Here is a 26,395-nt window from a genome sequence, read left to right as displayed (position 1 = left end):
GGCGTAGACACTGAGGACAGGATCCCGGGCTTATTAGCAACTCTCACCTTGACAGTTTGGGTTTGGGCCATTTCATCAGACACAGCAACTTCAAGATGAAGTCACCAGAAAACGGGACCTCACCGATGCTAACCGTCAACGATCAGTCTCCGTAAAGAAGATTTTGAGCCTTTCATCTTTCAAGGGCCCTCTTACAATGTAGATTTCTAGGTACATGTGCTCTGAAGGCGTGGTGTCTACGGAAGGAGCGTCTCAGCGCTACAGATCGACTTATCAGCTGGTAATGGTTCACCACAAGTGTCTAAGGAAATATTTGCACGGCTCTTACAACGGGTAACTTAGCAGGTCAATGAAACTAAGACACTTGGTAATTAGGAGTTTATCCTATAAAAAGCACAAAGCTTTAGTGTTCAGCCAAGGAAGAAAGGATCTAAATCCAATCTGGAATGTCTCTGTGAACAAGAGGGAATTAAGAGAAATTTAAGCCCAAGATAATGAAATTCTTTTCAACTTGCACTCACTATAAATAAGCAGTGCTGGCTCCAGAAATTCCGCCCCGGGTTAGGGGGGTTGGGGGCAGCAATCTTCTGGAAGGGAGCGCATGACACTACGTTTGCAGAATGTTGTACTGGAGACTGAGCAAACATCAGTGGTCCGTATCTGAGCCCCGTGCCCTAACTCCCCTTCTGGCGCTGTCACTGCAAATAGACAGCCATATATATATATATTAACGTTTATTAATTTTTTAAAGACATTTAAAAATTGTCTTAATATTGGGGCGCCTGGGTGGCGTAGTCGATTGGGCGTCCGACTTTCACTTAGGTCATGGTCTCGCGGTTTGTGGGTTCGGGCCCCGCGTCGGGCTCTGTGCTGACTGCCGGCTTGGAGCCTGGAGCCTGTTTCGGATTCTGTGTCTCCCTCTCTCTCTGACCCTCCCCTGCTCACGCGGTCTCTCTCTCTCCTAGAAATAAATAATACATTAAAAAAAGTTAAAAAAAAAATTGTCTTAATGTTTACTTATTTTTGAGAGAGAGGGGTAGACTGCAAGCGGGGGAGGGGCAGAGCAAGAGGGAGAAATGGGATCAGAAGCAGGCTCCAGGCTCTGAGCTGTCAGCACCGAGCCTGATGTGGGGCTTGAACCCACGAACCGTGAGATCATGACCTGCGCCCAAGTTGGATGCTTAACTGGCTGAGCCACTCAGGTGGCCCTGAAAGATTTTTAAAAAGTTTTATTTATTTTGAAAGAGGCACAAGTGGGGGAGGGGCAGAGAGAGAGAGAGTGAGAGAGAATCCCCAGCAGGCTCTGTGCTGACAGCACAGAGCCCAATGTGTAGCTCAAACCCACACACTGTTGAGGACGTAACCTGAGCTGAAGTTGGACGCTTGACTGACTGAGCCACTCAGGCGCCCCAAATGTTTATTCATTCTTGAGAGAGAGAGAGAGAGAGCGAGAGAGCTAGAGAGAGAGCGCGAGCGTGAGCGGCAGAGGGGCAGAGAGAGACAGAGACAGAGGATTGGAATCGGGCTCTTGAGCTGACAGCAGTGAGCCTGATGAGGAGCTCAAACTCATGAACTGTGAGATCATGACCTGAGCTAAAGTCAGACGCTTAACCGACTGAGCCACCCAGGCGCCCCAAATAGACAGCCTTAAAAAGAGGGGCAAGGAAGGAAATGGCAACGATACAGGATCTCCAATAACTCCATATACTGTGCTATATATGTGATCAGAATTAGTGCTTCTTTGTAGTATACTTCTAATTATTTAATACATCCTTGATACCCAAAAATAGCCTATCTTGCCCATCTGCGACAAATATCGTATTTTTATATAGAGAATCAGGCTTTTATTGGGGGTAGATAAGAGAAATGAATATTTACTCTGAGGAAGTAGACTATGTAGAAAGCAATAGGGAGGGAGTTGATACTGTTTGAGAGGAAAATCAGAAAGCAGATCTGCCCTGCCGTCTCAGAAATAACTAGAAACCGATAAAAAAAAAAGGTGCCTCTAGAAAATTTCTACAATGAAAACGTTTAAAAAAATTTTTTTAATGTTTATTTTTGAGAGACAGAGCATGAGTGGGGGAGGGGGAGAGAGCAAGGAAGACACGGAATCTGAAGCAGGCTCCAGGCTCTGAGCTGTCAGCACAGAGCCCGACGCCAGGCTCGAACCCACGAACTGTGAGATCATGACCTGAGCTGAAGTCGGACGCTTAACTGACTGAGCCACCCAGTGCCCCGACAATGAAAACATTTTTTAAAATGACCCTTTAATATCTCCGACACTGGAATCAGAGAAGTAGATCCTCAAATGTTTGTTAACTGAGACTCAGGGAAGACCACTGGCAAAAAACCAAGGGCACGGGCTCGTTACGATGAGCACAACATGTCAACAAGATCCTTGTTTGAGGTTTGTACTCTGGTGAGTGAGGAGGAGAACTGGGGAAAGCACAGAACATGAACCCACTAACCATCTATGGAAAGGTCATGGCGTTTCTACTGTTCTCTTGCGAGTGTCTGAAGCAGCCTCAAAGAGGAAGTGCTGAGGGAGGGCGTGATGACGCGGGGCACAGTCCGCTCCTATTCTGGGCTCGGTGTTGGAATGGGTGTGGCTCTCGTCCCCAAGTCTCAGCGCTCCCTCAGACCTACAGAGGACAATTACCCAGCTCCTGTGATTACAGGTGTTCGCTAGCTGCAGGAGACTACAGTCTCGGAGGAGAAAGGGCCACAAACATGCGGCTGTGGTTTGGATCACACTGCTTTCCTTCCCCAGATGCTGAGGGTTTCCAGGCGTCTCTTGTGCCCAGTTAAAGCACCTCTGTGATCTGTTTCTGGGCTTGTCTATTCGCTAAGCACTCCATCCCGCTCCTAAACACCTTCATCCTTCGCTACGCTATGACCCACACCGACAGGCCCGCTCAAGAGTGAAAAAGCAGAAGCCTGGCTTCCCACCGGGAATATGGAAATTTCAACAGCAGGCTTCCCGAAAGGGGGCACCTGCTTCCTATCTTCCTAACCAGGGCCTGGTGATGGAAACTTCGATGAGGCCCGAGGGAAGGGTGGAGGCTGCAAACTGCCTTTATGCCTATATCCGGGGTTGCCCTGCTTTAAGTTAAGACCAAAAACATATATATTAAAAAAAAAAAACCAAACCCCAATCCATCTTCTTTCAGAAACAGGGTAAGTGACGTCCCCCAAAACAGAGCTAAAGGCAAGTGGATTCTCCGGAGCGCCTGCGCCCCTGGGCAGTCTTGGTTTCGTAAGCTGGAGGTAGTGAGGTTTCTCCCGCCCAAACCCACAGGGCACTCACCAAACTGGGAACATCCCTCACCCACGCCTATTGATGGGAAACAAAAGACCGAAGGGCATTATACTTAAGATCTGGACGTGCTAGGGATCCTGCCCTTTCTCCTCATAAGTGTGGCTCTGCATTTGGGACACCGGTTCTTTACAGATGCAGGAAGGAGAGAGATACAATTTTCTAGAAAACAAGGTGGAACGGGCTAACTGGACACAGGAACCCCATGCTGGGCAGATACGCAGGGCGGAAGAAGAAGGGCTCATTGTGACTGGAGAGAGGTGCAGAGACATCAGGGAGAGTTTCTCAGGATAGATGCTAAGACAGAGGCACTCTGGTGGAGGGAGAAGGAGGGGGATCTGGGGACAGCCTGGGGCCAGAGCACTTGCAGGCAGCAGAACGCCACAGGTGGAGAGGTGGGGCAGGTAGGTTGGGGTCACACTGGTGTGTCGGGGGCTGGCCTGCTGGAGGAAGCCATTTCAGGTGGTGCTGTGACACATGGGTGAGCCAGAGGCAAGGAGGTGGCTCGAGACACTCCTATAAAAGCCCAAGGGAGTGGCAGTTACACTGGCGAATACAGATGTAAAAGGTCCTGACCTGTATACTTAAGGTTTGTGCATTTTACTATATGTAAATGATAACTCAAAATACCCTTTGTATGTGGAGCACACAAAGAGAGGGAATGACCCATTCCCCTCTTTAGATTACGGAACCTGCTGGATTTTTCTGGGCCTTACACAGAGCAGGCTGGAGAATCTGGGAGGGAGATAGGTTATTTCTAACTACTTTAAGGATAAAGTAGATACAGAGGAGATGCAGTTGCATAGACTGGCATGCTGAGTGGGTCACGATTGCACCTTTCCAGGTTCTCTCTCTTATTTNAGGTTAAGGGGGGGGGGGGGCGGCGCGGAGAGAGAAAGAGAGAGAGAATCAGCAACTACAGGAGAGGCTGAAGGAAGCCCCAGGAAGGCAGAGAAGGGCAGTTTACTGGGGGAAAAAGTCCACCAGGATCTTGGAACTTCAAGCTTCTAATTCTTTATAGAAACCACTGTCACATGCTATTGCAACCTATTTTCCAACAAGCCCAGAATGTGGGAATAGGTTGTATTATAGTTATTATTCCTGTTTTGCAGACGAGTAAACAGAGGCAACAATATGAAGAAAAGGGAAACCTACTACACTCCTGAAATTATAACCTGTAAAAATTCCAGGGCGCTCGGGGAGGGGCTCAGTCGGTTAAGCGTCCAAGTCTTGATTTTGGCTCAGGTCATGATCTCTCGGTTTGTGGGATCGAGCCTGGCATCGGGCTCTGCATTGACAGTGCAAAGCCTGCCTGGGATTTTCTCTCTCTCCTTCTCTTTCTGGCTCCCTGCCCACCCACCCCCCACCCCCTGCTCATGCGCTCTCTCACTCTCTCTCTCAAAATAAACTAAAAAAAAAAACAACTGTAAAAATTCCTCTGGAAAACAATTTGGCAAAATATGTAAATTCCTTAAACTGTGTACTTCTTTTTATTTAGCAAATATATTAACAAGAATTTACCCTAGGAAGCAATCAGATCTATATATGCATCCACCATAGCAATAGTTACAATTACAAAGATGTAAAAATGGAAACACAAATGCCCAATAAAATAGGACACTGGTTAAATATGTTATGATGCTTTACACGATGAAATGGCATTAAATTTATCAATGAAATTTTTTTATGACATATGTTTCTAATTGAAACTTTCAGGTGGCCAAAGAGTTGGTATAGTGTCAATCAATTATGTTAATAAACATGTACGCACAAAAAAGACTGGGGAAAAAAAAAGTCCTTAAAAAAAACCCAAAAGCCCCAGGGGGCTACTGCCAGCCCATCCTAGAAAATAGGGGATGGAAACAGGTAGGAGATGGCAGATACATAAGAAAACCTTCTCTTTGGGTTTCTGTCCTTACTCTATAGCCAGGATCCCCACTCCCAGGGTCTTTCATCTAAGAGGACTTCTCTGAGGTGTGGTGATGACAATGGTACTAGACGCAGGTTGCTAGTGCTGAAGGGCACCACGGGAGTGCTGCCTGTTTCATTTTACACAGAAGGAAGCCAGGGGCCAGGAGGGCTGTCACACAGTCCTGGTTTCCGCAGCTAGGTTGAGGTAGAAGACCCAGATTTCCATCCTAGGCCACATTTCAATTCAAGGCTTTTTCTCTGTACCGCTGCTGCCAACAGCCATGAGAAATTTGAATGGTTGACAGGATTCTGCAGCTGTTAAAAATCAAGTGTCAGAAAATACATAGCAGTATGGGCAAACATCCATGGCGTACTCAGTATTACAGCAGGCCACCCAACGCTATACAGACCCCTGATCTTGTGGGGGGGAAGTACCTACAGAAGAAAAAACCCCACAGGGACGATCACCCAAGTAGTAACAGGATGTAACTTGGAGTAGGAGAATAATAGATGATTTTCATATGCTTCCCTTTATTTTTCATTTTTAGAAGATGAACGTGCGTTACATTTTTAATTCAGAAAAAAAGTGGAGATTTGTAGCATCATCGAGATTTTCTCCCAATTCTGAACCAAGCTTTAGTCTGCTTGTTTCACTGAAAGCAGACATTTCCTGAGAACAAAAAAAGTGAATCACTAGGTAAATATTGATCTGTTGCTAAGTGATCAAGAAATGCATCACGCCATGTTCTCCTCTAGACATTAAAAGATGGGTTTCTAATGTATCTTTGGATAGACTATCTTAGAACAGATTCAAAACCGAACTTTAATGTTGAAAGGAAGGGAAAAAAAGGTCTTTATTCTCATAACATGTTTTCAATCTTCACCTTTCATCAGCTTTTTTTTCCTGTAGCCAAACAGCAGGGGGTAAGATCTGATTCCACACGTAAGTCATAATAACCGGCTGCCTTCAGTCAGGGTTACCGAGTAACACCATTAGCTTGTGGGAAATCAGTCAACTGAACTTTCTAGCCCAGACCATTGTTTGTGAAGGCTGCAGACAGGCTTCCGCTAGGAAAAAAATCTTCAAAGTCTCAGGAGAAGCACTTTTACCCGTAACAGACATGCTTCCTGTCCTTAGCCTCAAATATATGGGAGGCCGTTACAGAAATGTGACACAGAGAAAGAACATCAAGGACAGTGGCTCCCAGCAGAGTGATTAAAATAGAAAAAGGGTCACGTGGGAATCGGAAGGCCACTCTGGGGCCAGTCCTGCCAAAGACTCTCATCTCGGGCCGGCCCCTTACGGCTCTGTGCTCACTTCTCTGCACCCTGAGAAGAGTCTGTCCATGTCTCTCCATGCGTAAGAGGGAACCAAGGCTGGATTCAGTTACCATCTCTGCTCCTGGGAAGTTTCCTCATCCTCAAAATGAGAGGAAAAATGAGGCCAACCTTAAAGTCATTAAGAAGATTAAATGCCTAATGTCTACAAGAGACGCTAAACCTCTTTAAAGTGAAGAAACGCAGACAAAACAGGGTGACGTGAGAACATTCTGGTGATGAGCTACATGAGTAGCTTATTCCTAAGATTAGAACCTAAATAAAGCATAAGAGGTTAGTCAGGGCGCCTGGATGGCTCAGGCGGTTGAGCATCCGACTTCAGCTCAGGTCACCATCTCTCACGGTTTGTGAGTTGGAGCCCTGCCTGCATTGGGCTCACTGCTGTCGGCCCAGAGCACGCTTCAGATCTTCTGTCTCCCTCTCTCTCTCTGCCCCTCCCCTATTCTCTCTCTCAAAATAAACATTTAAAAAAAAAAGGTTAAAAGATGGAGGGGAAAAAGTGAATCCTTTCGTTCTTTGATCATTTGTCATGTTCAAGTCAGAGAGCTCGGATGTTTAGAATTTTACTGTTTAAGGAGTGTTCCAACATGTTCAGAGAAGGCTGGTCCTATTCTCAAAGGGACAGGTCTCGGAAGGAAACAGTTTTGGGGGAACTCCCTTCAAACTGTGGGTAAGTAACCGAGGCTGATCGCCACCCCTCCATAATTTGGGCTTCACCAGGAGGAAGCATGCGGCGGCTAATGCCGCGTTGGTGTAGCGGTGGAAGTCCGCTGTGGCCAGGGACCCAATTCTACCCCAGGAGGGTGGGCGGGGCCACCTCAACGGGGACGTCACATGGTGCCACACACACCTCAGGCTCAGGGAGCGAGTGTGCCAGGGAGGACAAAGAACAAAGAGAACTGTTGGGCTTTATGTTTCTAGGTTATATTTTAAAGGAAAACATGACAAGAGGTAAAAATCTGCCATAATCAACTTTTTTTTTTTTTAAGCTTGGAACAATTAGTATGAAATCAAACTACATGTGATGTTTTTCCAGAGCCTGGACAACAGCAGCTTTTCCGTGGCTTCCTCTAGTTACTCAGGAACAATGATGGGTAGAAATTTACACTCATTGACACATTAACTTATATAGTTACTTAATACCTTCATTTTTTCTCTAAAAATAAGATGGCCAAGGGACTTGGTCTAGCTGGGTTCCACTCAATACAAAAACAGGTGGCAATGGTACTTGCCAGTCCAAACTAGTGAACTCTCTAAGTAGTGAGGGGGCGCCTGGGTGGCCCAGTTGATTAAGTGTCCAACTTCGGCTCAGGTCACGATCTCATGGTTTGTGAGTTCAAGCCCCATATCGGGCTCGCTGCTGTCAGCACAGAGCCTGCTTCGGATCCTTTCTCTGTCTCTCTCTCTGCCCCTGATCTGCTCATGCTCTCTCTCTCTCTCTCTCAAAAAAAAAAAAAAAAGGAATAAATATTAAAAAAAAAAAATTAAGTAGTGAAGAAAAATGCTGGCTGATCTGGAAAGCATACATACAGGTTCTGTGCACACCCCTCAGGGAGGAGCTTTCTCACTGCAAACGCTGCGAATAAGAATGCGTTTTCTACCACCCACTTGTCCAATCCCCCCATGGTGATGTGAAGCCCCCCACCGGTTCCAAGTGCAACGTGATGACATCTATGCTGTATGTGGCACTCCACAATTTTAGGCCACACGACTGAGTTATGAGTCACTCTCAACTTGGTAGTTAACTTTTGGGTCTTGGCATCACTGTTGCAACTAAGAAAACTCCCTGCGAACACCCCAAACAAGCAAAGTCCACAGGGCAGCTCATCGCCCTTGGCTAAGAGCAAGGAAAAATCAACTAGACAATCTCCCAAGACAAAGCAAGAGCCCGAACTCTCAGATGTGTCTGTTGCCCTTTTGCCCACTCTTAGAAGAGGATCATTTACCCCATGCCACCAGCCCCCCCAGAGGGGGTGAGAGGTGATATCAGGAAAGAGGGAAAGCTTCTACTGCTATGCACTGCGTATCAGAAACCCCATGGAGTTGAGTCCCTGCTCTGAGTGAAGGGACGCGGTTTTGTAAGACAGCTCTGCAAGCGGCTCTCATCTGATAAGATGCACCTGGCAGAGTGGAATCAGCCAGAAGACGGACACATGGTGAAGCGGCAATAAGGAGAAGGGAGAGAGGGACTCAGACCCAGGACAGCGGGGAATGCTTCGTGCCCGAGGTGTGGCCCGAGCCCTAGAGGAAGACAGAAGTGTTCGGAAGACATCACCAGGGAAAAATAAAACCGTGCACCTCGTGAAAACAGGTGGGACGCAACGCAGAGTCCCGTCACTTCACCATTAGGGCTCCTCTGTCAGAAGCAGAGCTCACCCTTGCCGTCTCCAAACTCCAGGCCCGGGGCTTCTGCAGGGAACCCTGGCCCCCTCACAGGCAGGTTAGCTAATGTTCAGTACATTTTTCAATAACGTAGATGGAGAGAGCCCAACTAGGAAGTCAGTGCTTTCTTTTACCTACTGATTATTTTAGGTGAGGGCGGTTCTTCTGTCTGAGGACGGGCACAGCACATTCCATAAAGGCCTAGAATACCATCCACAGGTTCAGAATCTACTTAAAAATGACGACTGCTTTCCACAAAGCTCTGGTCACGGATGCTGACGCCACAGCGTGCAGCGAAGGATCTTTCTAGGCAACAAAGATCTGACCCTGTCTCGTACCCTCCAGGACCCAAACACCAGATTTGTACTGAAGCTGTGGCGGTTTTCACACCCATGACCCGATCTCACACGGACGCCTTCAGGACAAAACATGAGACGATTCTTTGAACATTGCACCAGCCACAAGGATTAGCAGATGGCCATTCGGCGGGCATGAGGTCTACTCACTCTTTGGTCAGAAGAGGACAGGATTTGAGCAGAAAGCGCGAGAGCCCCGAGTCCTGGAAGTAGAGGTCAGGCGGGGCGGTGGGACTCTTCAGATTCAAACACCGGACGATCACGTACAACACGGCAGCCACCGCAGCCAGCTTCACCCCATCAAACACGGCTGGGAGCTCGGGGGTCTCTAGCATAGCATTCATCTTGATCTGAGGAGAAGCACATGTCGAGGGTTAGAAGCACCGTGAGGCGGGGGTGCCTGGGTGGCTCAGTTGGTTAAGCGTCTGACTTCAGCTCAGGTCATGATCTCATGGTTCGTGGGTTCGAGCCCCGCGTCGGGCTCTGTGCTGACAGCCAGCTCAGAGTCTGGAGCCTGTTTCAGATTCTGTGTCTCCCTCTCTCTCTGACCCTTGCCTGTTCACGCTGTCTCTCTCTCTCTCTGAAATAAATAAAATAAATAAATAAATAAATAAATAAAAAAGAAGCACAGTGAGGAGGGGAGGAGCCCCCCATGCTAGAGGCAAAGCCACTGATGACATGTCCCAATCCAGACATGTGGCCATCGGGCCACCTGGGGTAACAGCTATCACGGCCTTTGAGCCATCAACAGACTGGCGACAACCCAAATCACACACAGTCCTGGGCACTGATAAACTGGGCAGGGCTTTTTTTGTTTGTTTGGTTTTTAATCTAATGAGCACTTCTAGGATAAGCACATTAGAAAATGTTGACAGGAGGGGCGCCTGGGTGGCTNAAAGAAGTCCAGCCAGAGAGGCTCAAGCTGGACCGGAGACGGCACACCGGTTTCCGTGGACAGGCGGCCCTGAATCGCCCTGCACCAGGCGTGTGCCAAGTGTCATGGTTACAGCCCGGAACAGAGACCCAGATGGACGCTCCTGCCTACAGGTGTGACTATGCTGTCCTCAGGCACTACTCCCTCTTTTCAGAGCAGGAGGAGAGAGCGCGCCCCAGGCCTGACTCAGCCATCTGCTCCTGGGGCGGGGGTGGGGGGTGGGGGAGGCAGCCCCGGTGCTGGAGTCAAGTTCAGACTCGGCCCAGGTGGCGGCGATCTTTAATCCTGGGGGTCTCGTGTAGTGTGGAATGGAACCCGGCCAATATTTTTCCCACCGAAGGTACCTGACTACAGCCACTCGTCCCCACATCAGGGTCAAAGTGGACCGCCAGACCAAAACTGAAGACTGGGAGTGTGGAAAATGTGTACACAGGCCTGGCTTTTCCCTCAAGCTCTCCTAATATTTTATCTTTTGCTGCAGCTTTACCTTATATACAACACACACACACCCCTTCCAAACACATACATCCAAATGTCAGCAACAAAGGCAACAGCAACAAAAATCCAGTCTTTTCCTTGCTGCTCTGAAGACAAACAGCACATTGGCTGTTACCTTAAAAATCAGGGGAACCACAAGCAAACAAAAAGGAGAAAATGGTAACTCACAGCCAAGGTAGCTATGGCAACAGCCTCCCTGGAATGGTGTCAAGTAGCCTCCACTAAAAACAGGCAGCAGAGAACTCCGGTGGCCAACAGTGCAGACAGAGGGACAAGACACAACCATCTCCCGAAAACGTGTGTGGGGCGTGACCGCGTGAACGCTCTAGAGTCCTACAACGGGGCCAAAGGGGAATCAGAAACCCCCCCCCCCCTTTTTTTTCCTCTTCCCCAGAAACCCTCTTCTAAGGTCAAGGTGACTCTGGCAGATACAGGACCCTCACATACTGCCGATGATTTCTGGCGGGGTTCCAGCTCTGGGAGGAAAGGCAGCCAAAGATCATGGCTCAGTTCGCCTTCCACCGCCGAGGCAAGAAAGAAAATAATTTTAAAGAACGTATCCAAAACAGGGTGCCTGGGCGGCTCCGTTGGTTAAGTGACCAATTCTTGACTTCGGGTCACAATCTCATGGCTCCCTGCTTGGGATTCTCTCTCTCCTTCTCTCTCTGTCCCTCCTCCACTCAGTCAATTCTCTCAAAATAAATAAATAAAAACTTTTTTAAAAAACCTGAAAAAAATTTACCCAACACAATTTTGAATCAAGGCTAGATCTCAAGTTATACGTTTAGCTCTGTCAACTTTTGAGCCTCTATGATCATACAGTTGCCTGAAAACCTAACTTCCGGACACATGTCACTCCTGGGGCCATGGAGACCAGCCTAAAGTCTGATTGTTTGTAACCCCCTAAGACAGGATTCCTAACTTAGGGTCTGTGGGTCCCCTAGGGTATCCTAGGGTCAGGGGACACCCTGAGATTCTCTGTGAAGGTCTGTGTGTATGTGACGATCTGCAGATGTAATCAGGTCCTCCATGGGGTTTGTGGCCTCCGGACGCACGTAGAGCCACAACGCGCTCCAAGGGCATCACCCACAGCGCTGGTCCCTCGATCCACCAGGGAGCCCCGCCACCTAAGGCCATCGAGCCGATGGGAGACAAACATCCAAGAGGCCGCTGGGCACGAATATGGGTTTTTAAGTGTAGTGAGCAAAGGGTCCAAAACAAGATCCAGCAAGAGTTCCAATGTCATTGACACAATGCTGGTCATATGCTCTTTCTCGTCCCCTTAGTTGGAAAGAGAACAGAGAAACGCAGCAGGTGGCGTTACCAGTTTCCTCGTTGGTCAAGAACTGAAATGTTATCGAATTAAGAGAATAAGTGCCTCCTTCCCCACTTCCTCTCACTACTCACGTAAGGGGAAAAGTGAAGAGAAGCAAAACCAGAAGTCTGGGCCATACATACCTATGTCCCTTGTTCCTCTCTACGGAGAAGGTTAACTGTCCTTGCAGAGCTGTCTGGCGGGGCTGCTCAGGTCAGATCTCTTCTTCAAATTACCCTAAAAGCTGAAAAGATTGGATGGTCAGGTTCTAAAGGATGAGAAAGCACCGGAATTAAAATAAAGGCACGGGCTAAGTTTCTCTTCACTTCGAGTCTCTAGGGAGAAAGGCCATTTCTTTCATCAACACGGGTGCCACACTCTTGGCCACTTGGCCAGACCTGCTGGGGACAGTCTTGATGGAGCCACACACGGGCGGCTCCGGCTAAAGCAAATCCACACGGCTCACATGCTTTATCTCATAGCATCATCTTCAGAAAAGCGCCTGACAGGGATCACCTGGGTGACCAAACGAACTAACTGAGCACGGCCTTAGGTCAAGACAGCGGTCAATCGACTCATTCCTTCTCTCCCAAACATATAGCAACGACAGAAAAAAAAAATGTCACAAGAGTAAGTGCGTGGACGGCTCAGAGACCCCGTACCAGGAGCAGCACAGCACTGGAAGCCTGCAGTGGAAAGTCGCATTGCCTGCGCGGTTTGCATTGGGGCTGAGGGCCGGGGGCCAGGGGCGCAAGGTGCTCCCTGTGAGCGGGGACCCAGAGCAGGCCCACTGTGCTGAAAATGCATGGCCTCTAAAGCAGCAGAGGAAATAGGAAAGAGAAAGGGGTGGGGGAGAGGGGCCGACCAGTGTTTACATAGCGTGATCCACGTGCCAAGCTCTGTCCCTGGTGCTTCACGTGCACCAGTGGATTCCATCCTTGCTGCACACTATGCAGCAGGCACTACTATCATCCCCATTTCGCAGATGAGGAAACTGAGGCATAGAAACTTGTCCAAGGCAGTCCATCTATCAGTTAGAGAAACCAGGATTCGTCTCGGACTCCAAGAGCCCACCTTTTAAAGATTTTTTTTTTTAATGTTTTATTTATTTCTAGGAGAGAGAGAGAGAGACAGCGTGAGCAGGGGAGGGTCAGAGAGAGAGGGAGTCACAGACTGAAACAGGCTCCAGGCTCTGAGCTGGCAGTCAGCACAGAGCCCGACGCGGGGCTTGAACCCACGAACCGCGAGATCATGACCCAAGCAAAAGTCGGACGCTTAACCGACTAAGCCACCCAGGTGCCCCCAGGAGCCACCTTTTAACCACCATGCTGTGCTGTTTGAAAGGAAGAGAGAGAGAAGCAGGCAAGAAAGAAAACGGACAAGGCCGAAAACACAGAGGAGACACCAGCGGCTGGCCCAAAGTCACACAGCGGTGAGACAGCAGAGCTGGGAGCCAAGCCCAGTGTTCCGACTCCACCATGCTGAAATGACTTCAACAGGAAATGAAAGCCAGTTGAAGGGGGGACTCAATTAACCTTCAGAGTAGCCTTGCTCAACCTCAGATTTTTATTATTTCTTCATATTCAGAGACAAATCAGCCACGGAGGACCAGGCTTTGTTGAGGGGGGGACCAAAGAGCAAAGTCCCCAGCCACATCACAGTGCACCTGATGACCTCTCCTGGGCTGCCAGCCAGGAAACGGGACAGAGCAGACAGAACGTCCTAAAGCAGCAGCCCCCGGATGGCACTGCCAGTGGCTGGCATTTTCAAAGGCTGAGTTTATTAACTGCCAACTTATAAACAACTGGAGATTTCAGATAAAAATCTGAATTTCTGATTTCTCTTGAAAACAAAAAATCACGGGGCACCTGGGTGGCTCAGTCAGTTAAGCGTCCAACTTCAGCTCAGGTCATGATCTCACAGTTCGTGGGCTCGAGCCCCACATCAGGCTCTGTGCCGACAGCTCAGATCCTCTGTCCCCCTGTCTCTCTACCCCTCCCCTACTCACTTGTGCTCTCTTTCTCTCTCTCTCTCAGAAATAAACAAATATTAAAAAAAGAAAGAAGAAAAAAATCAGAAGATTTGGCAGCACCGAGCTTGCGTTCTCACTTGGCAACAATGGATGGAGCTGAGAGGCAGCCGCCCCTCCAGATGGGGCCTACGACCTCCAAGCCGCCACGGTCCCTGCCTCTCTCCATCGCAGTCGGCGACACAGACGCCCGGCCTGCTTAACCATTCAGGACGCCTGAGTGGCGCCTGTGGGCATCGGAATACGCAAGCTGAGGAGAGACCTGCCTAAGATCCCTCTGGCCCTGGATAGGTCTGTACTGACCGAATATTCAGAACGTCCACTGCCATTATACAGATAAACAATAAATTCATAGAAAAATTACGGAAGTGGCGCTTCAGACCTGGCATTTTGTTGTCATTCACACTGCCATTTACCTGCACCTTGACTTTTTCCACGCGCTATTTGAGACGGCTTCAACAAAACACTGAATGGATATGCATCGAGAACTATCCAGAAATGTGGCAGAAAGCTCACTGCTTCGCAAAAGGAAGCCTCTACTTCTTCCTTGTAACAGAGACCCGTAAAACGGGCCTGCCTCACCAGAAAAAACTACAGATCCCAGATGCCCTCGCAGGTGGGTGAGTCAACGTGACTCAATTCTAGTCAATTCTGAAGGTGCTGGTCTGATTTCTCCGAAGGCTCCTTAAAAGGCAGAAAATTAACTCTTCTTCCACCCTTTTCCCTTCCTGCATCCCTGGAATGTAGGCAACATGGCTGCACCCCCAGCAGCCATCTTGGGCCATGAAGTGCCCTTGAGGTCCGTCTAAGAGCCATGTTAAGAGGACAGCAGAGTAGAAAGACAGGAGCGTGGGGTCCCTAATGGCATCATGGAGCCGTCATATCAGACCTAGAGTGCCTGCCTCCGGATTTTTTTTTACATGAGAGAATAATCCCTTGCATGCTTACTTCTAGAATCTTCTGGTCTGCAATTTCTAATGATACAGAAGGAAATACTTTAAAAAAATTTTTTTAATGTTTATTTTTGAGAGAAAGAGACAGGGTGTGAACAGGGGAGGGGCAGAGAAGGAGGGAGACACAGAATCCGAAGCAGGCTCCAGTCTCTGAGCTGTCAGCACAGAGCCTGACCCGGGACTTGAATTCACAAACCATGAGACTGTGACCTGAAGTCAGACACTTAACTGACTGAGCCACCCAGGCGCCCCCAGGAAATACTCTATGCTCAAATCTTTCTGGATGCTACAATCACTGGGTTATTAGAGCATAGGCAGTTTTTCTCTTTTTTTCCAAAATTCATAATAAATATTTTTGTTACTGGAGGCAGGGGAAGCTTTAAAACAGCCACTAACAAAATCTAAAAATAAATTTAAAATATCTACACAAGAAAAATACCTCTTCAACATACACGATTACAGACGGGAACCAGCCTAGAAATGGACCTGAGCATTCTGAGCGCGAGAGGAAAAACGGAAACCCAGTCAAGCCTATGGCTCTCCAGAATGGAAAGAAACAGAACGTGTACTGTGCTCTTATCCCAGGAAGCATGACAGACACGAAGGGNCTTTATATAAGGAGGCCTTGAATGATGTGATAGGCAATGTCCTCCTACAACTTTTTTTTTTAATAGCAAATGCAACAGAGAATTAATTTCCCCAACCCTCCAAAAATGCCAAGCCTTTTAAATTGAATTCAACTCCGTGAAGGCAACCCTACGAGAGATTTTAATTATTATGGCCCAAATATGCAGCCTTGATCCAAGGCTTGGACCTGAAGTCCCAAGGAGCAGGGTGTCCCCAGGGCCACCTCTCCTGAACTTCAGGGGATCAAGGACCCCGCCATCTAACATGTGCCTGGCACTATACTAACCATTGCGTAGGACCACAATGATGTAGAATTCTCATTTTAACCAGGGAGAAAAGAAGCTTATTTAAAAAAAAAAATTAATTCCAGTATAGTTAGCATACAGTGTTACGTTAGTTTTAGGTGTACAATACAGTGATTCACCAATTCGATACATCACCACTTGCTCATCGTGACAAGTGCTCCCCTGAGTCTCCATCCCCCTCCCCCCCCACCTCTGGTGACCAGCGGCGTGTTCTCTATAGTTAAGAATTTGTTTTTTGGTTTGTCTCTCTTTTTTTTTTTCCCCCTTTGCTCGTTTGTTTTGTTTCTTAAATCCCACATATGAGTGAGATCATCTGGTATTTGCCTTTCCATTTTTTTAAAGTTTATTTATTATGAGAGAGAGAGAGAGGGAGGGAGAAAGAGTGAGCTCAAATGGGGGGGGGTGGGGAGAGCAGGAGGAGGGAGAGAATCCCAAGCAGGCTCCAGGCCATCAGTGCAGAGCCTGACGCAGGGCTCCATCGCACCGACCGTGAGATCAGGACCTGAGGTGAAATCAAGAGCTGGACGCTTAACCGACGGAGCGGCCCAGGTGCCCCGTATTTGTCTTTCTCTGACTTATTTCGCTTAGCATGATGTTCTTTCGCTCCATCCATGTCATTACAAATGGCAAGATTTCATTCTTTTTCATGGCTAAATAATATTGCATCTTCTTTATCCATTCATCCATCAGTGGACACTTGGGCTGCTTCCATAGTTTGGCTGTTGTAAATAATGCTGCTATAAACAGAGGGGTGCGTGTATCCCTTTGAATGAGTGCTTTTGTACTTTGAGGGGTAAATACCCACTAGTGCAATTACCAGATCGTTAAAGTAGTCCTATTTTAACAAACCTTTAATATTTATTTATCTATTTTGAGAGAGAGAGAAAGAGACAGAGCATGAGCAGGGGAGGGGCAGAGAGAGAGAGGGGAGGGAGAGAGAGAATCTCAAGCTGGTTCTGCGCCGACGTCAGGCTCAAACTCACAAACTGCAAGGTCATGGCCTGAGCCAAAACCAAGAGCCGGGCGCTTAATCGACTGGGCCACCCAGGCGCCTTAGTCGTTCTACTTTTAACTTTCTGAGGCACTTCCATACTGTTTTCCACGGTGGCTGCACCACTCTCCATTCCCACTGCACTGTTGTGCAAGTAGAGTTTGAAAAGAAGTTTATCTTAAGGCTATCTATACTTTAAGAAACTTGGGGACAAGAATAAATTCATCTAGGAAAAAATTAACCAAGGAAGGACTGTGGAGCAGCTAGATCTACAACTAGGACTTGAATACAGAATTTAAGAAGACATACATGTAAGTGTGAGAGAGAGTCTGTGTGTGTACAGTATATACATATTATATATATAAATATATATTTAACACACACACACAGGAATATGTGCATGTGCATAAAACCAGGCATTAATTAACTGGCAATTTCAGAACAAAGTTCTTGACCTTCATTTTAATCTACCTTGCTATATTTTATTTTATGGTGCTCTCTTTTTCCAAGTTCGATCTGCCACAAAGTATTAATATTCCGAACTTGTTCCAGGCAGAGCAAACTAAGCTGCCACTGTACTATTTCGGGTGCCCCCTCTCCCTTTTCTGGGCAGACGAGGTCTGGTTAATATGAACATCAGGCAGCCCAGGTGGGGAAAAGAAGNGGTTGGGTATGTGAGAGACAGAAAGGAAGCATCTCCCCCGCCCCCACCCCACCTCCATCATCTCCACGCAGAGAAGGGCTGGGCTTACCACATATCTGGTGGATCCGCCCTCAGCCAGAGAGCCACACACCTCTCCTGCCCCCCACCAGTCGTTTTGAGTGGATTTACTCACAAAATGCTATAATTGATAGTTAAAATCCCATGTGTCATCTCTCCATTAACAAGGAAGCCCAAGGTACAAGGTGCTGCAAAATGCCACCAGGAAATGGACTTTCAGGAGTGCCTCAGTCTCTACGACACGCTTGACTAGTATTTCCACCACTGCTCTCCCACGGCTAAGGGTGTTATTTTGAGATGGACGCACAGATGCAGGGAGAGAAGGCCCCGGGGCTGGGAGAGGCTCTAGCCTTGGGACTCTTGAGACCCGGGTCCTAGTGCCTGCCCTGCTCCGTCTTAGTTAGTGACCTTGAGTAAGTCACTTCACCTTTGTGGGCCCTAAAGGCCTCATCCGTGAAATGAGAGGATTAGGTTAGAAGCAGATGATGCCATAGGTCTCCCACAGCTCAAAATGTCTGAGATTCTAGGGACAGAATTGCAGGCCTTGGCTAATGGGCACAGGAAAAACTCTCTGTGCTCTGTAACAAGAGACGGCCCCCGCTGGCCACCTGACTTTGTGCACCATTAACAACAAAACCCACAAGAACAACAACCCTCGTGGCCTTTGTTCTTCCTTCAAATAAGCTGGATGGTTAGACATTTGCGGCTGCGTCATCTTATGCCAATAATTCTGTCATATTCCTTCCACCTGCACGGGTGAGTGAGGATGTCAGCTTTGGAATATTAATGTTCACTGGAAATGCAAAGGAAAGAAAGAAAAAACCGAGCAGAGACCTCAACCACAGAAAACTCATTACGTGGTGTGGCGGATGCGTCGTGCAGCGGCCCCCGCTCCCCTGCCCCCAATTCCTGACCCTCCGCGATCGGTGCACGTGACCTCCTTTGGATATCGGTTCTTGGCAGATGTAATGGAGACGGGGTCACACTGATTAAGGTTGGCCCTAACTCCATGACTGGGGGCCCCGGAAGGAACAGGAAGTTTGCACACAGATGGACATGCAGAGAAGACCTTTGAAAGGTGGATGGACGCAGAGGGGCGCCTGGGTGGCTCAGTCACTGAAGTGGCCAACCCTTGGTTCCGATTCAGGTCATGATCTCACAGTTCGTGAGTTTGAGCCCTGCGTCAGGCTCCGCGCTGACAGCACAGAGCCTGCTTGGGATTCCCTCTCTCCCTCCCTCTCTGCCCCTCCCCTACTCGTGCTCTCTGTCTCTCTCGAAATAAATAAACTTAAAAAAAAAATAACCTTGAAGATGGAAGTAGAGACTGAAGCGGTGCGTCGCTGAGCCGGGGAACACCAAGGACTGCCCGTAACCGAAATTAGGAGCAGGGCACAGAGCAGACTTTCGCTCAGAGCCCTCGGGGAGGAAGGCCCCTTGACGACACCTTGATTTCAGACCTTCTCTGAACTGTGAGAGAATGGGTCCAAATTACCTCTCACGACTCCGTAGCTCCCCACTTCTGTCCCCAGAGGCCGAAGACACCTTCTGTCACGTCCTTCTGAAAGGTTCCTTGTCACCCACAGAAGCTCCAAAACCAACTCAGGCCCCAGTCAGCTAACTGACAGGAACACTCACAGGCTACTCATTAACATAGTACAAACTGTATTCGGTGCACACATAGTCTCCGCTTGGCTTCTCTGCCTCTGTGGCTCAGCGGTCACACCACCCTTTCCTCTCCCAGTATCGGTGACGTAAGGGAGCCCGAGATGGAGACGTTTGGGGAGGGGGTGTCTCCTCCTACCTTGGAGGACCTGACCCATAAGCCCCAGTCCTTCCGTGGGTTGCGCAGTAAATACGTCTTAAGGAAAACCACACCAAACCAAACTCCTGAGGAATCTCTCTCTCTTCCTCTTCCCGCCTGGTTGGATGTGGATTTTGTTTAGGTTCGGGCCCCGGAGCGAGATAGCTCAGTGTCAAATCCTGGCCCCGCCACTTAGGGCGTTTGTCCTTGGGCCTCTTCTGCGACCTGACTGAGCTGATCCAGAGACAGTATCTTAAAACAGTCCTGGGATAGCGTGAAGTGCCCCCAAATATTAGCAAAACCATCACCACCACCACGCCCTCCTCCCGTTCTCTTTAGTAAACTCTCTTCTCTGACAGAAATCACCCTAAAAGATCTTTCCCACCTGACACAGAGTCCTCATCAACAAGGAAGTAACTGGCTGACTAACTGCGTGGCCCTCCTCCAACAAGCCCGAAATTCAGCCCAGGACACACTCTTCTGGAGTCTTCTAATGTGGAACCAAGTTACACTTAATGAGTCACTGGACCGTTAAGTGTTCTTCACCAAGTTCTGTCAACAGGTCCAAGATTGTTTCTGTGCGGAAAGGGGTTCCGGCCGTGCTCCTGACTGACACACGCGCCCTCTCTCTCCTGCTGAGGGAGGTCCCTCCTTTCCCCTGGAGGGGCTGACCCCTCGCCCGCACCCCCTTCCTGCAGGTGAACTTACTCTGGCCTGGCTTGGCTCTGCTGACAAACCTTGCCGGTGCCCTGAAATAAGCCCCAGGCCCACACTGGAAGCCTCTGGCAGGCTCCGCAGGCCCCGTGAGAAGGGTCCGTCAGGACGGTGGGAGGCCACGGTGCACGGCCCACCGAAACCTAGTGTCACCCCGATGGGGGCTTTATCAGTGGCGGCTTAGATAAAACACAGTCCACCCCACACGTAGATGACGTGACAACGCTGAGGAGAAAGTGGGGAGGGAAAGGGCCCGTGTCTCCCCTGCGTTGTCTGCTCTTTAACTAAAGAAGGCAGAGCAGTAGGAGAAAAAAGAAATTAAATTAACAATCTTAAGCAGCCACTCCACAGGCCAGGGAGACACAGGCCCAGGGCAGACTGATCGCACAAAGCCCAGCCGCCTGTGTGCTCCTGGCCACAGGGCTGGAACGGCGTCAGGCATCTCCAGAAGGTTCCACGGCACGTCCCAGTCCACCCAGAGCTGCGCGCCTCGGACAGCCTGGGCTGACGCGGAGCCCCCTTCTCGCTCCCAGGGAGGCTTCCATGCCCTGGGTTGGCCCCTCGGCCGGCCGCCCACAGACCTACCTCTTAGCATTTGTAGGCTGTTCCAGGCCTGTTCTCCCGAGGACCGTTCTGCTGGATGGGCCCTCGGGGTGACCACCTCGAGCCCGAAGTCACAGACAGCCCTTGGGGCAGCGACAGGGCCAGTCCTGTTCTCAACAGATGCCGCAGGTGTATTTTTGAACATTGACCACAAAGGACTTGGACTAGGTGTCCTCCAGCAAATCAGACCTGGTGGCCGCCAGCACACTGTGTGATGGTGGCAGGAAGGGGCTGATGGGAGGGGACGACACAGCCGGGAAGCAGAAAGCCCCGTGGGGATCTAGCACCTCCTACAAATCAGATGCTACAAAATGAAGGGTCACACACAATTTGGTAAAGAGAAGGGGGAAGAATTTACAGGTAATTAACTACATCTCTGTTAACACCGTTTTCAGTTGCGGCCAAAATTCGGGCCTTGAAATTGCCTCTTTGAGCAAAGTCACTCATGGGTTAACTGTTCTATTTAACCGTATGTTTCCACAGAGTCATAAGGTCACACGCCAAACCGGCTACGTTTCGGAAGATGTTCGCCAAGTCCCTAGTCGGGGGAAAGCTACCCTCGGTGAGAAAACGTGACCCGCACATTTCAACGTCAGGGACGGCTACTAACCCACCAGCTTTCCCGAAAGAAAATCACTAACCTAAAAATAGCTGGAGACTGAGTCACAGTTAAGCACGCACATTTAATCGAGCTCTTCTACAAGCCCTTACTCAAATACAGAAAGGGAGCCAGCCTCTCCATTAGCAAACAGCTCTGCTGAAACACCACCATACTTCCTACCAGAGGACGAATGGGCAAAGCACTTAGTAAAATCACAAGCAAAATTCTTTTCTCCACCACAGAGAAACCATTCAATCCCTACCTGAGAACAAACGGAAAATCACAAGCCAGGTGTTTCCTCTATAGAGCCTAGAATTTTCTTTTTTTTTTTTTTAATTTTTTTTAATGTTTTATTTATTTTTGAGAGAGAGAGACAGCGTGAGCAGGGGAGGGTCAGAGAGGGAGACACAGAATCTGAAACAGGCTCCGGGCTCTGAGCTGTCAGCACAGAGCCCGACGCAGGGCTCAAACCCACGAACCGTGAGATCATGACCTGAGCTGAAGTCAGATGCTTAACCGATTGAGCCACCCAGGTGCCCCAGAGAGCCTAGAATTTTCTAAAAGGACGGGCACTTTAACAAAGATACCTGATAGTCCCAAATATGGTGTTACAAAACCTGTTTCGTAATCACATTCTGTAATATCAAAAGCAAATCTCAGTTTACCAGAACCCAAGAAACTCAAATGCCCAGTTTCCTGGAATTTTTAAGAGAAGGGTACNCCCTCTCTCTCTGACCCTCCCCTGCTCACGCTGTCTCTCTCTCTCTCCTAGAGATAAATAAAAATATTAAAAAAAAATTTAAAAAAAGAGAAGGGTACACTTGGAGGGGCACCTGGGTGGCTCAGTGGGTTGAGTGAGCAACTCCAGCTCAGGTCACGATCTCACAGTTCGTGAGTTCGAGCTCCACGTCTGGCTCTGTGTTGGCAGCACAGAGCCCACTTCGGATCCTCTGTCCCCCTCTCTCTGCCCCTTCCCTGCTCACGCTCTATAAAAAATGAAGGAACATTAAAAAAAAAAAGGGGGGGTACAATTGGAGAGAAGAGCATCTCCAGTTTACTGCACAAAAGAAACTACCCGGGCGTGTCTCGGGAACGGTACGGATGCCACCAAGTCCTCGATGTCTGCAAGCAAACTGCCAGAAGGAGGGAACTGGGGAAAGGAGCCTGCGTCACAGCAGAGCACAGCTACGTGGCTAATACACTGAGGTCCACACCCTGCCGTGAGAGCAGGAACATACGCAGCCCACCACAACTCTGGCACTTGCCCTTCAACGCGCAGGCACCAAGAAGTAGAGGTGTGAGGGGCGCTTGGGTGGCTCAGATGGTTCACAGTCTGCCTCTTGACTTCGGCTCAGGTCATGATCCCAGGGCTGTGGGTTCGAGCCCAGTGTCGGCCTCTATACTGAGCGGGGAGCCTGCTGGAGATTTTCTCCCTCTGCCCCTTCCCTGCCCATGTATACTCAAGAGCTCTCTCTTCTCTTTAAAAGGGATGAATGAATGAATGAATGAATGAATGCAGATGTGTGAGAAGACCATACCAACAGGTCAAGCCCCTTGCCCTTGCCCCACGGGAGAGACGCTGCCCGCAGGCCTAGCTCGCTCGCTCTCTGGCACCTCCTGGCTCTGCAGGTCTCTGAGGATGGATTCGGTCCCTCAGGACTCGGCCACAGACCCTTTAACACAGGCCTAGAAAGCAGGAAAGGTTCTGGGCTCTTTGTCCCTCCAAGACTGAGAAGGTTGCGGAGGCAAGGGTATACAATGTGCGTGGCATTTCGAGGCAGGCTTTACTTATTTCTGTTTTATAAATACCTCAGACGCTGTGAGGAGAAACAGGAGCGCATGCCAGCCTAGAGCAGGCTTAAAGGTCACGTGGACTCCACTGTGACAAACGCCCAAGTCTCAGAAGACAAACTCCACCAGCGAAATGCGGATAAATATGAAGGACTGACTCATGCTCAAGCCCTCGGGTTAAAGACGATGGGAAGGATATGGTGAGAATCACCCATCTGGTCCCAACCAAGCCAGCCTCCACACTGGTCTCCGTGGAGGCCCGACCCAGCCTCTGCCATCCGTTCTGTTGATTCCAGGCACTCAACAGAGCCTCGTCCTCAGCTTCTAAGTCACAACCCAAGATGTGCTGGATCTTAGCTGGCCAAAGAGGGAAGGGTCCCATTTGCATCTCCACACTATTTGCCTCCAGTGCCATCTGGAACTATTTTCTCCTCTGAATATGCTGTGCTGTGCGGATCTGGGCAGATCACTTGCCCTCTCTGAGGATTTTGAAGCTTACCCTAGAAGCCCATGTAGTATAACGGAACAACAGATTTTAGAATCGGAGGACTGGGTTCAAGTTCAGATTCTGCCAAATGACCTTAGGTAGCCCTGGGTGAATGAGCTAAGTTTATTTTTTTATTTTTTTTAATGTTTCTATTTATTTATTTATTTTTTTGAAACTGAGAGAGAGAGCGTGAGCAGGGAGGGGGAGCAGAGAGAGTGGCGACAGAAGATATGAAGTGGGCTCTATGCTGACAGCAGCGAGTCCAATGTGGGGCTCGAACCCTTGAACCGTGAGATCATGACTTGAGCTGAAGTCGGATGCTTGACCGACTGAGCCCCCCAGGTGTCCAGAATTATCTAAGGTTTATGAAAGTTTGCTTTTTCTTCTATAAAATGGGAGAGGAGAGGTTATATACATTACAGGTTATTAAGAGAAGGTAGTGAAATTATATAGACAAAAAAAGCTTTATAATTATAAAATACCCACAAATATACTCAAGATAAGGTTTGTAAAATGCCTCGAGGTTTTTAGAGGAAAGCTGTCTTATTAAGTATTTCAAGATTATAATAATATTAGTTTTAAAGCAATAGCTAGGGACTTTTAATACTTGAAGAGCATGGAATTGGCCCCTCAGGCTGTCCTGAGCTTGGCTTTATCAGATCCTTCTACGGAAGACACTGAAATAGCAAAACAAATAAAAATTCAAAGGCTCTAAGAGGAAAAGGGCAGCCCTCTGGGTTGATTTTTTTGGGGTCTTTGTTAAGTAGATTCCTTTTCAAAGCAAAGAGTCAGAAACAGGTTCACACCCTCAAATCTTCCTGTCTCCTTGGACATCAGACACAAACATCTCACTGTTATTCCAGGCCTCACCCGGTCTTGCCTCCTACTCAGGAAGCAAGCTTTCTCAGCCTTCTTTAAAGCCCAAGGGCAAGTCCCAACTGCTGCTCTTGTCACCCACAGCCTCCTGCTTGGGTTTTTGGCTAAACCTTACCCGTATCAGCCATGCATCTGCTCTGAGTCCACCTTGGTCAGCCTCCACCCAACGCCACAAGATACGGGGGACCATGACAGGTGCGTCTCAGCCGCTAGCTCACTTTGCGGGGTCCCTCCTCTCCCGAGCTTCCCCCCTGTGCACGTGTCTCCTGAGAGACGAGGAACCAGCTGTCAAGGAAGGTTTTTTCCATCGGAAATGAGGGAACTGCTTCTCCATAACTGGGAAAGAGAGTGATCCCATTTCTGAAAAGTTGATTTACCAGTACTAGTTGGGAGCACCCTCATGGATAAAGCAGTGGTTGGTAAGTGAAGAGGAGAGAACCGTCCCCTAACCCCCCCAAAATGTGTCAATACCACAGGGGGTGGGGAGGATGTTATGCAAATTCACACCCCCCTTCTGACATTCCACGCTGCTCTCCATGAGTACCAAAGGCATTAGCTTCATTCTAAGCTCTGTGAGGACTATGAAAGAAGTCTATATAACACATGGCTTCCATAGAATAATTGGAAAGCAGTGCAAATCCCTCCATATTTAAGTATGAGATCCTAAAGTACCCACTACAGATACGGGAGGAAGTCAAACAAAGGACGCAGAAGGAAGGGGGAGGTGGACTCATGGCTAGGGGCCCATGGGAAGAGATGGGACAGAAGGGAAGGTGAGAAGCAGGGGTGGGTACAGACATCAGCTCCCAGGCTGAGCCCCGGCCCAAGAGTGTTGGACACTCAGGAGGCAGGCAGACAGGGCAAGAGGGACGGGTCTGGGAGCCGAGGGAGTGAGTCATTACGGAATGAAGCTTCAGGGCTCTGCTTACAAGAAGATGGTGCCCCACATATATGGCCTTGGCTGTGCGTGCTACGCAGATCCACGGAGGGTCTGAGTGCACGAGGCAGCACGTGTGAGAAGCATTTATTTGGCTCTATGTAATGGTCTATGGGATGTTGGACAAGCATCATGGTTCACCATCTGCGAGCCCTCGATGGCATTCAAATAGTTTGGTTTTTTAATTAATTTCAGTAAATAATTTATATTTTATTAATAAATATACTTCACACACAGTGTTACCACCAACCAGTTTTGTACGACCTGCTGAACTACACAGGAATCTTCATTCAGGGGCCCATCCCCTTAAGGCCCTAAAAATCATACCACCTCCCACCTCTGCATTTTGCAGGCACCCTTTCATAATGAGAAAAATCTGTAAGCCTCATCGCTACCTAAAAGTAGCGCTTCATATTCCTTTCGTCTGTGTTGGGGATGCTATGCCCTTCTAAGTCAATCCTTGTGCAAATTCTACGCAGGTCTAAATTTCATGGTGTTGAGCATGCAGTGGGGGCGCTCTCTACATATTTACTGACTGAGTCCGTGGGAAGTTCCTAACACATCACCACCCTGATCCCTTGAGCAGAATGTTCTTACAAGGAAATGATGACATTAGGCTGAAAGGTACGGGGGTTCATAACGGCCGCACTACTGCAAAGCAAGAGAGAAAAAGCTCAGTGGGTCTCGGGCTGGCAGCCCTTTTTGGGTATTAAAGCACATCTCAGAATTCGGGCAAATAAGTATCCATCTCAATGAACGCTTTCCACTTTCCATCACTCAGAGAGGATGGAAATCTGATGCCAGATTTCTTTTACCTTTTCCCCCGTTTGTCTAAAGCAGATCACAGTAAGTTCGAGGATCTTAGGAAGTTCAAGGAGCTATAAATCAGTCTACTTCAGAAACTGCTTA

At 48.7% G+C, this 26,395-nt stretch overlaps 1 protein-coding gene across 1 annotated transcript in view; it reads right to left on the bottom strand.

The window, feature by feature from the left end:
* ABHD2 (abhydrolase domain containing 2, acylglycerol lipase) overlaps nt 1-26,395 on the bottom strand; it is a 113,852-nt gene that overhangs the window by 74,923 nt on the left and 12,534 nt on the right. Inside the window, exons 2-3 of the mRNA XM_077774393.1 lie at nt 12,194-12,294; nt 9,454-9,653 (exon numbers count right to left, since the gene is read on the bottom strand). Coding sequence (XP_077630519.1) covers nt 9,454-9,647 — 194 coding nt within the window. The 5' untranslated portion in view covers nt 9,648-9,653; nt 12,194-12,294. The remainder of the gene's footprint in view (nt 1-9,453; nt 9,654-12,193; nt 12,295-26,395) is intronic.

The sequence above is a fragment of the Crocuta crocuta genome, unplaced genomic scaffold (genome assembly GCF_008692635.1).
Source record: "Crocuta crocuta isolate KB4526 unplaced genomic scaffold, BGI_CrCroc_1.0 scaffold7, whole genome shotgun sequence".
Taxonomy (NCBI): domain Eukaryota; kingdom Metazoa; phylum Chordata; class Mammalia; order Carnivora; family Hyaenidae; genus Crocuta; species Crocuta crocuta.
The sequence above is the reverse complement of the archived record's forward strand: the minus strand, read 5'-3'. Positions and strand labels throughout refer to the sequence as shown.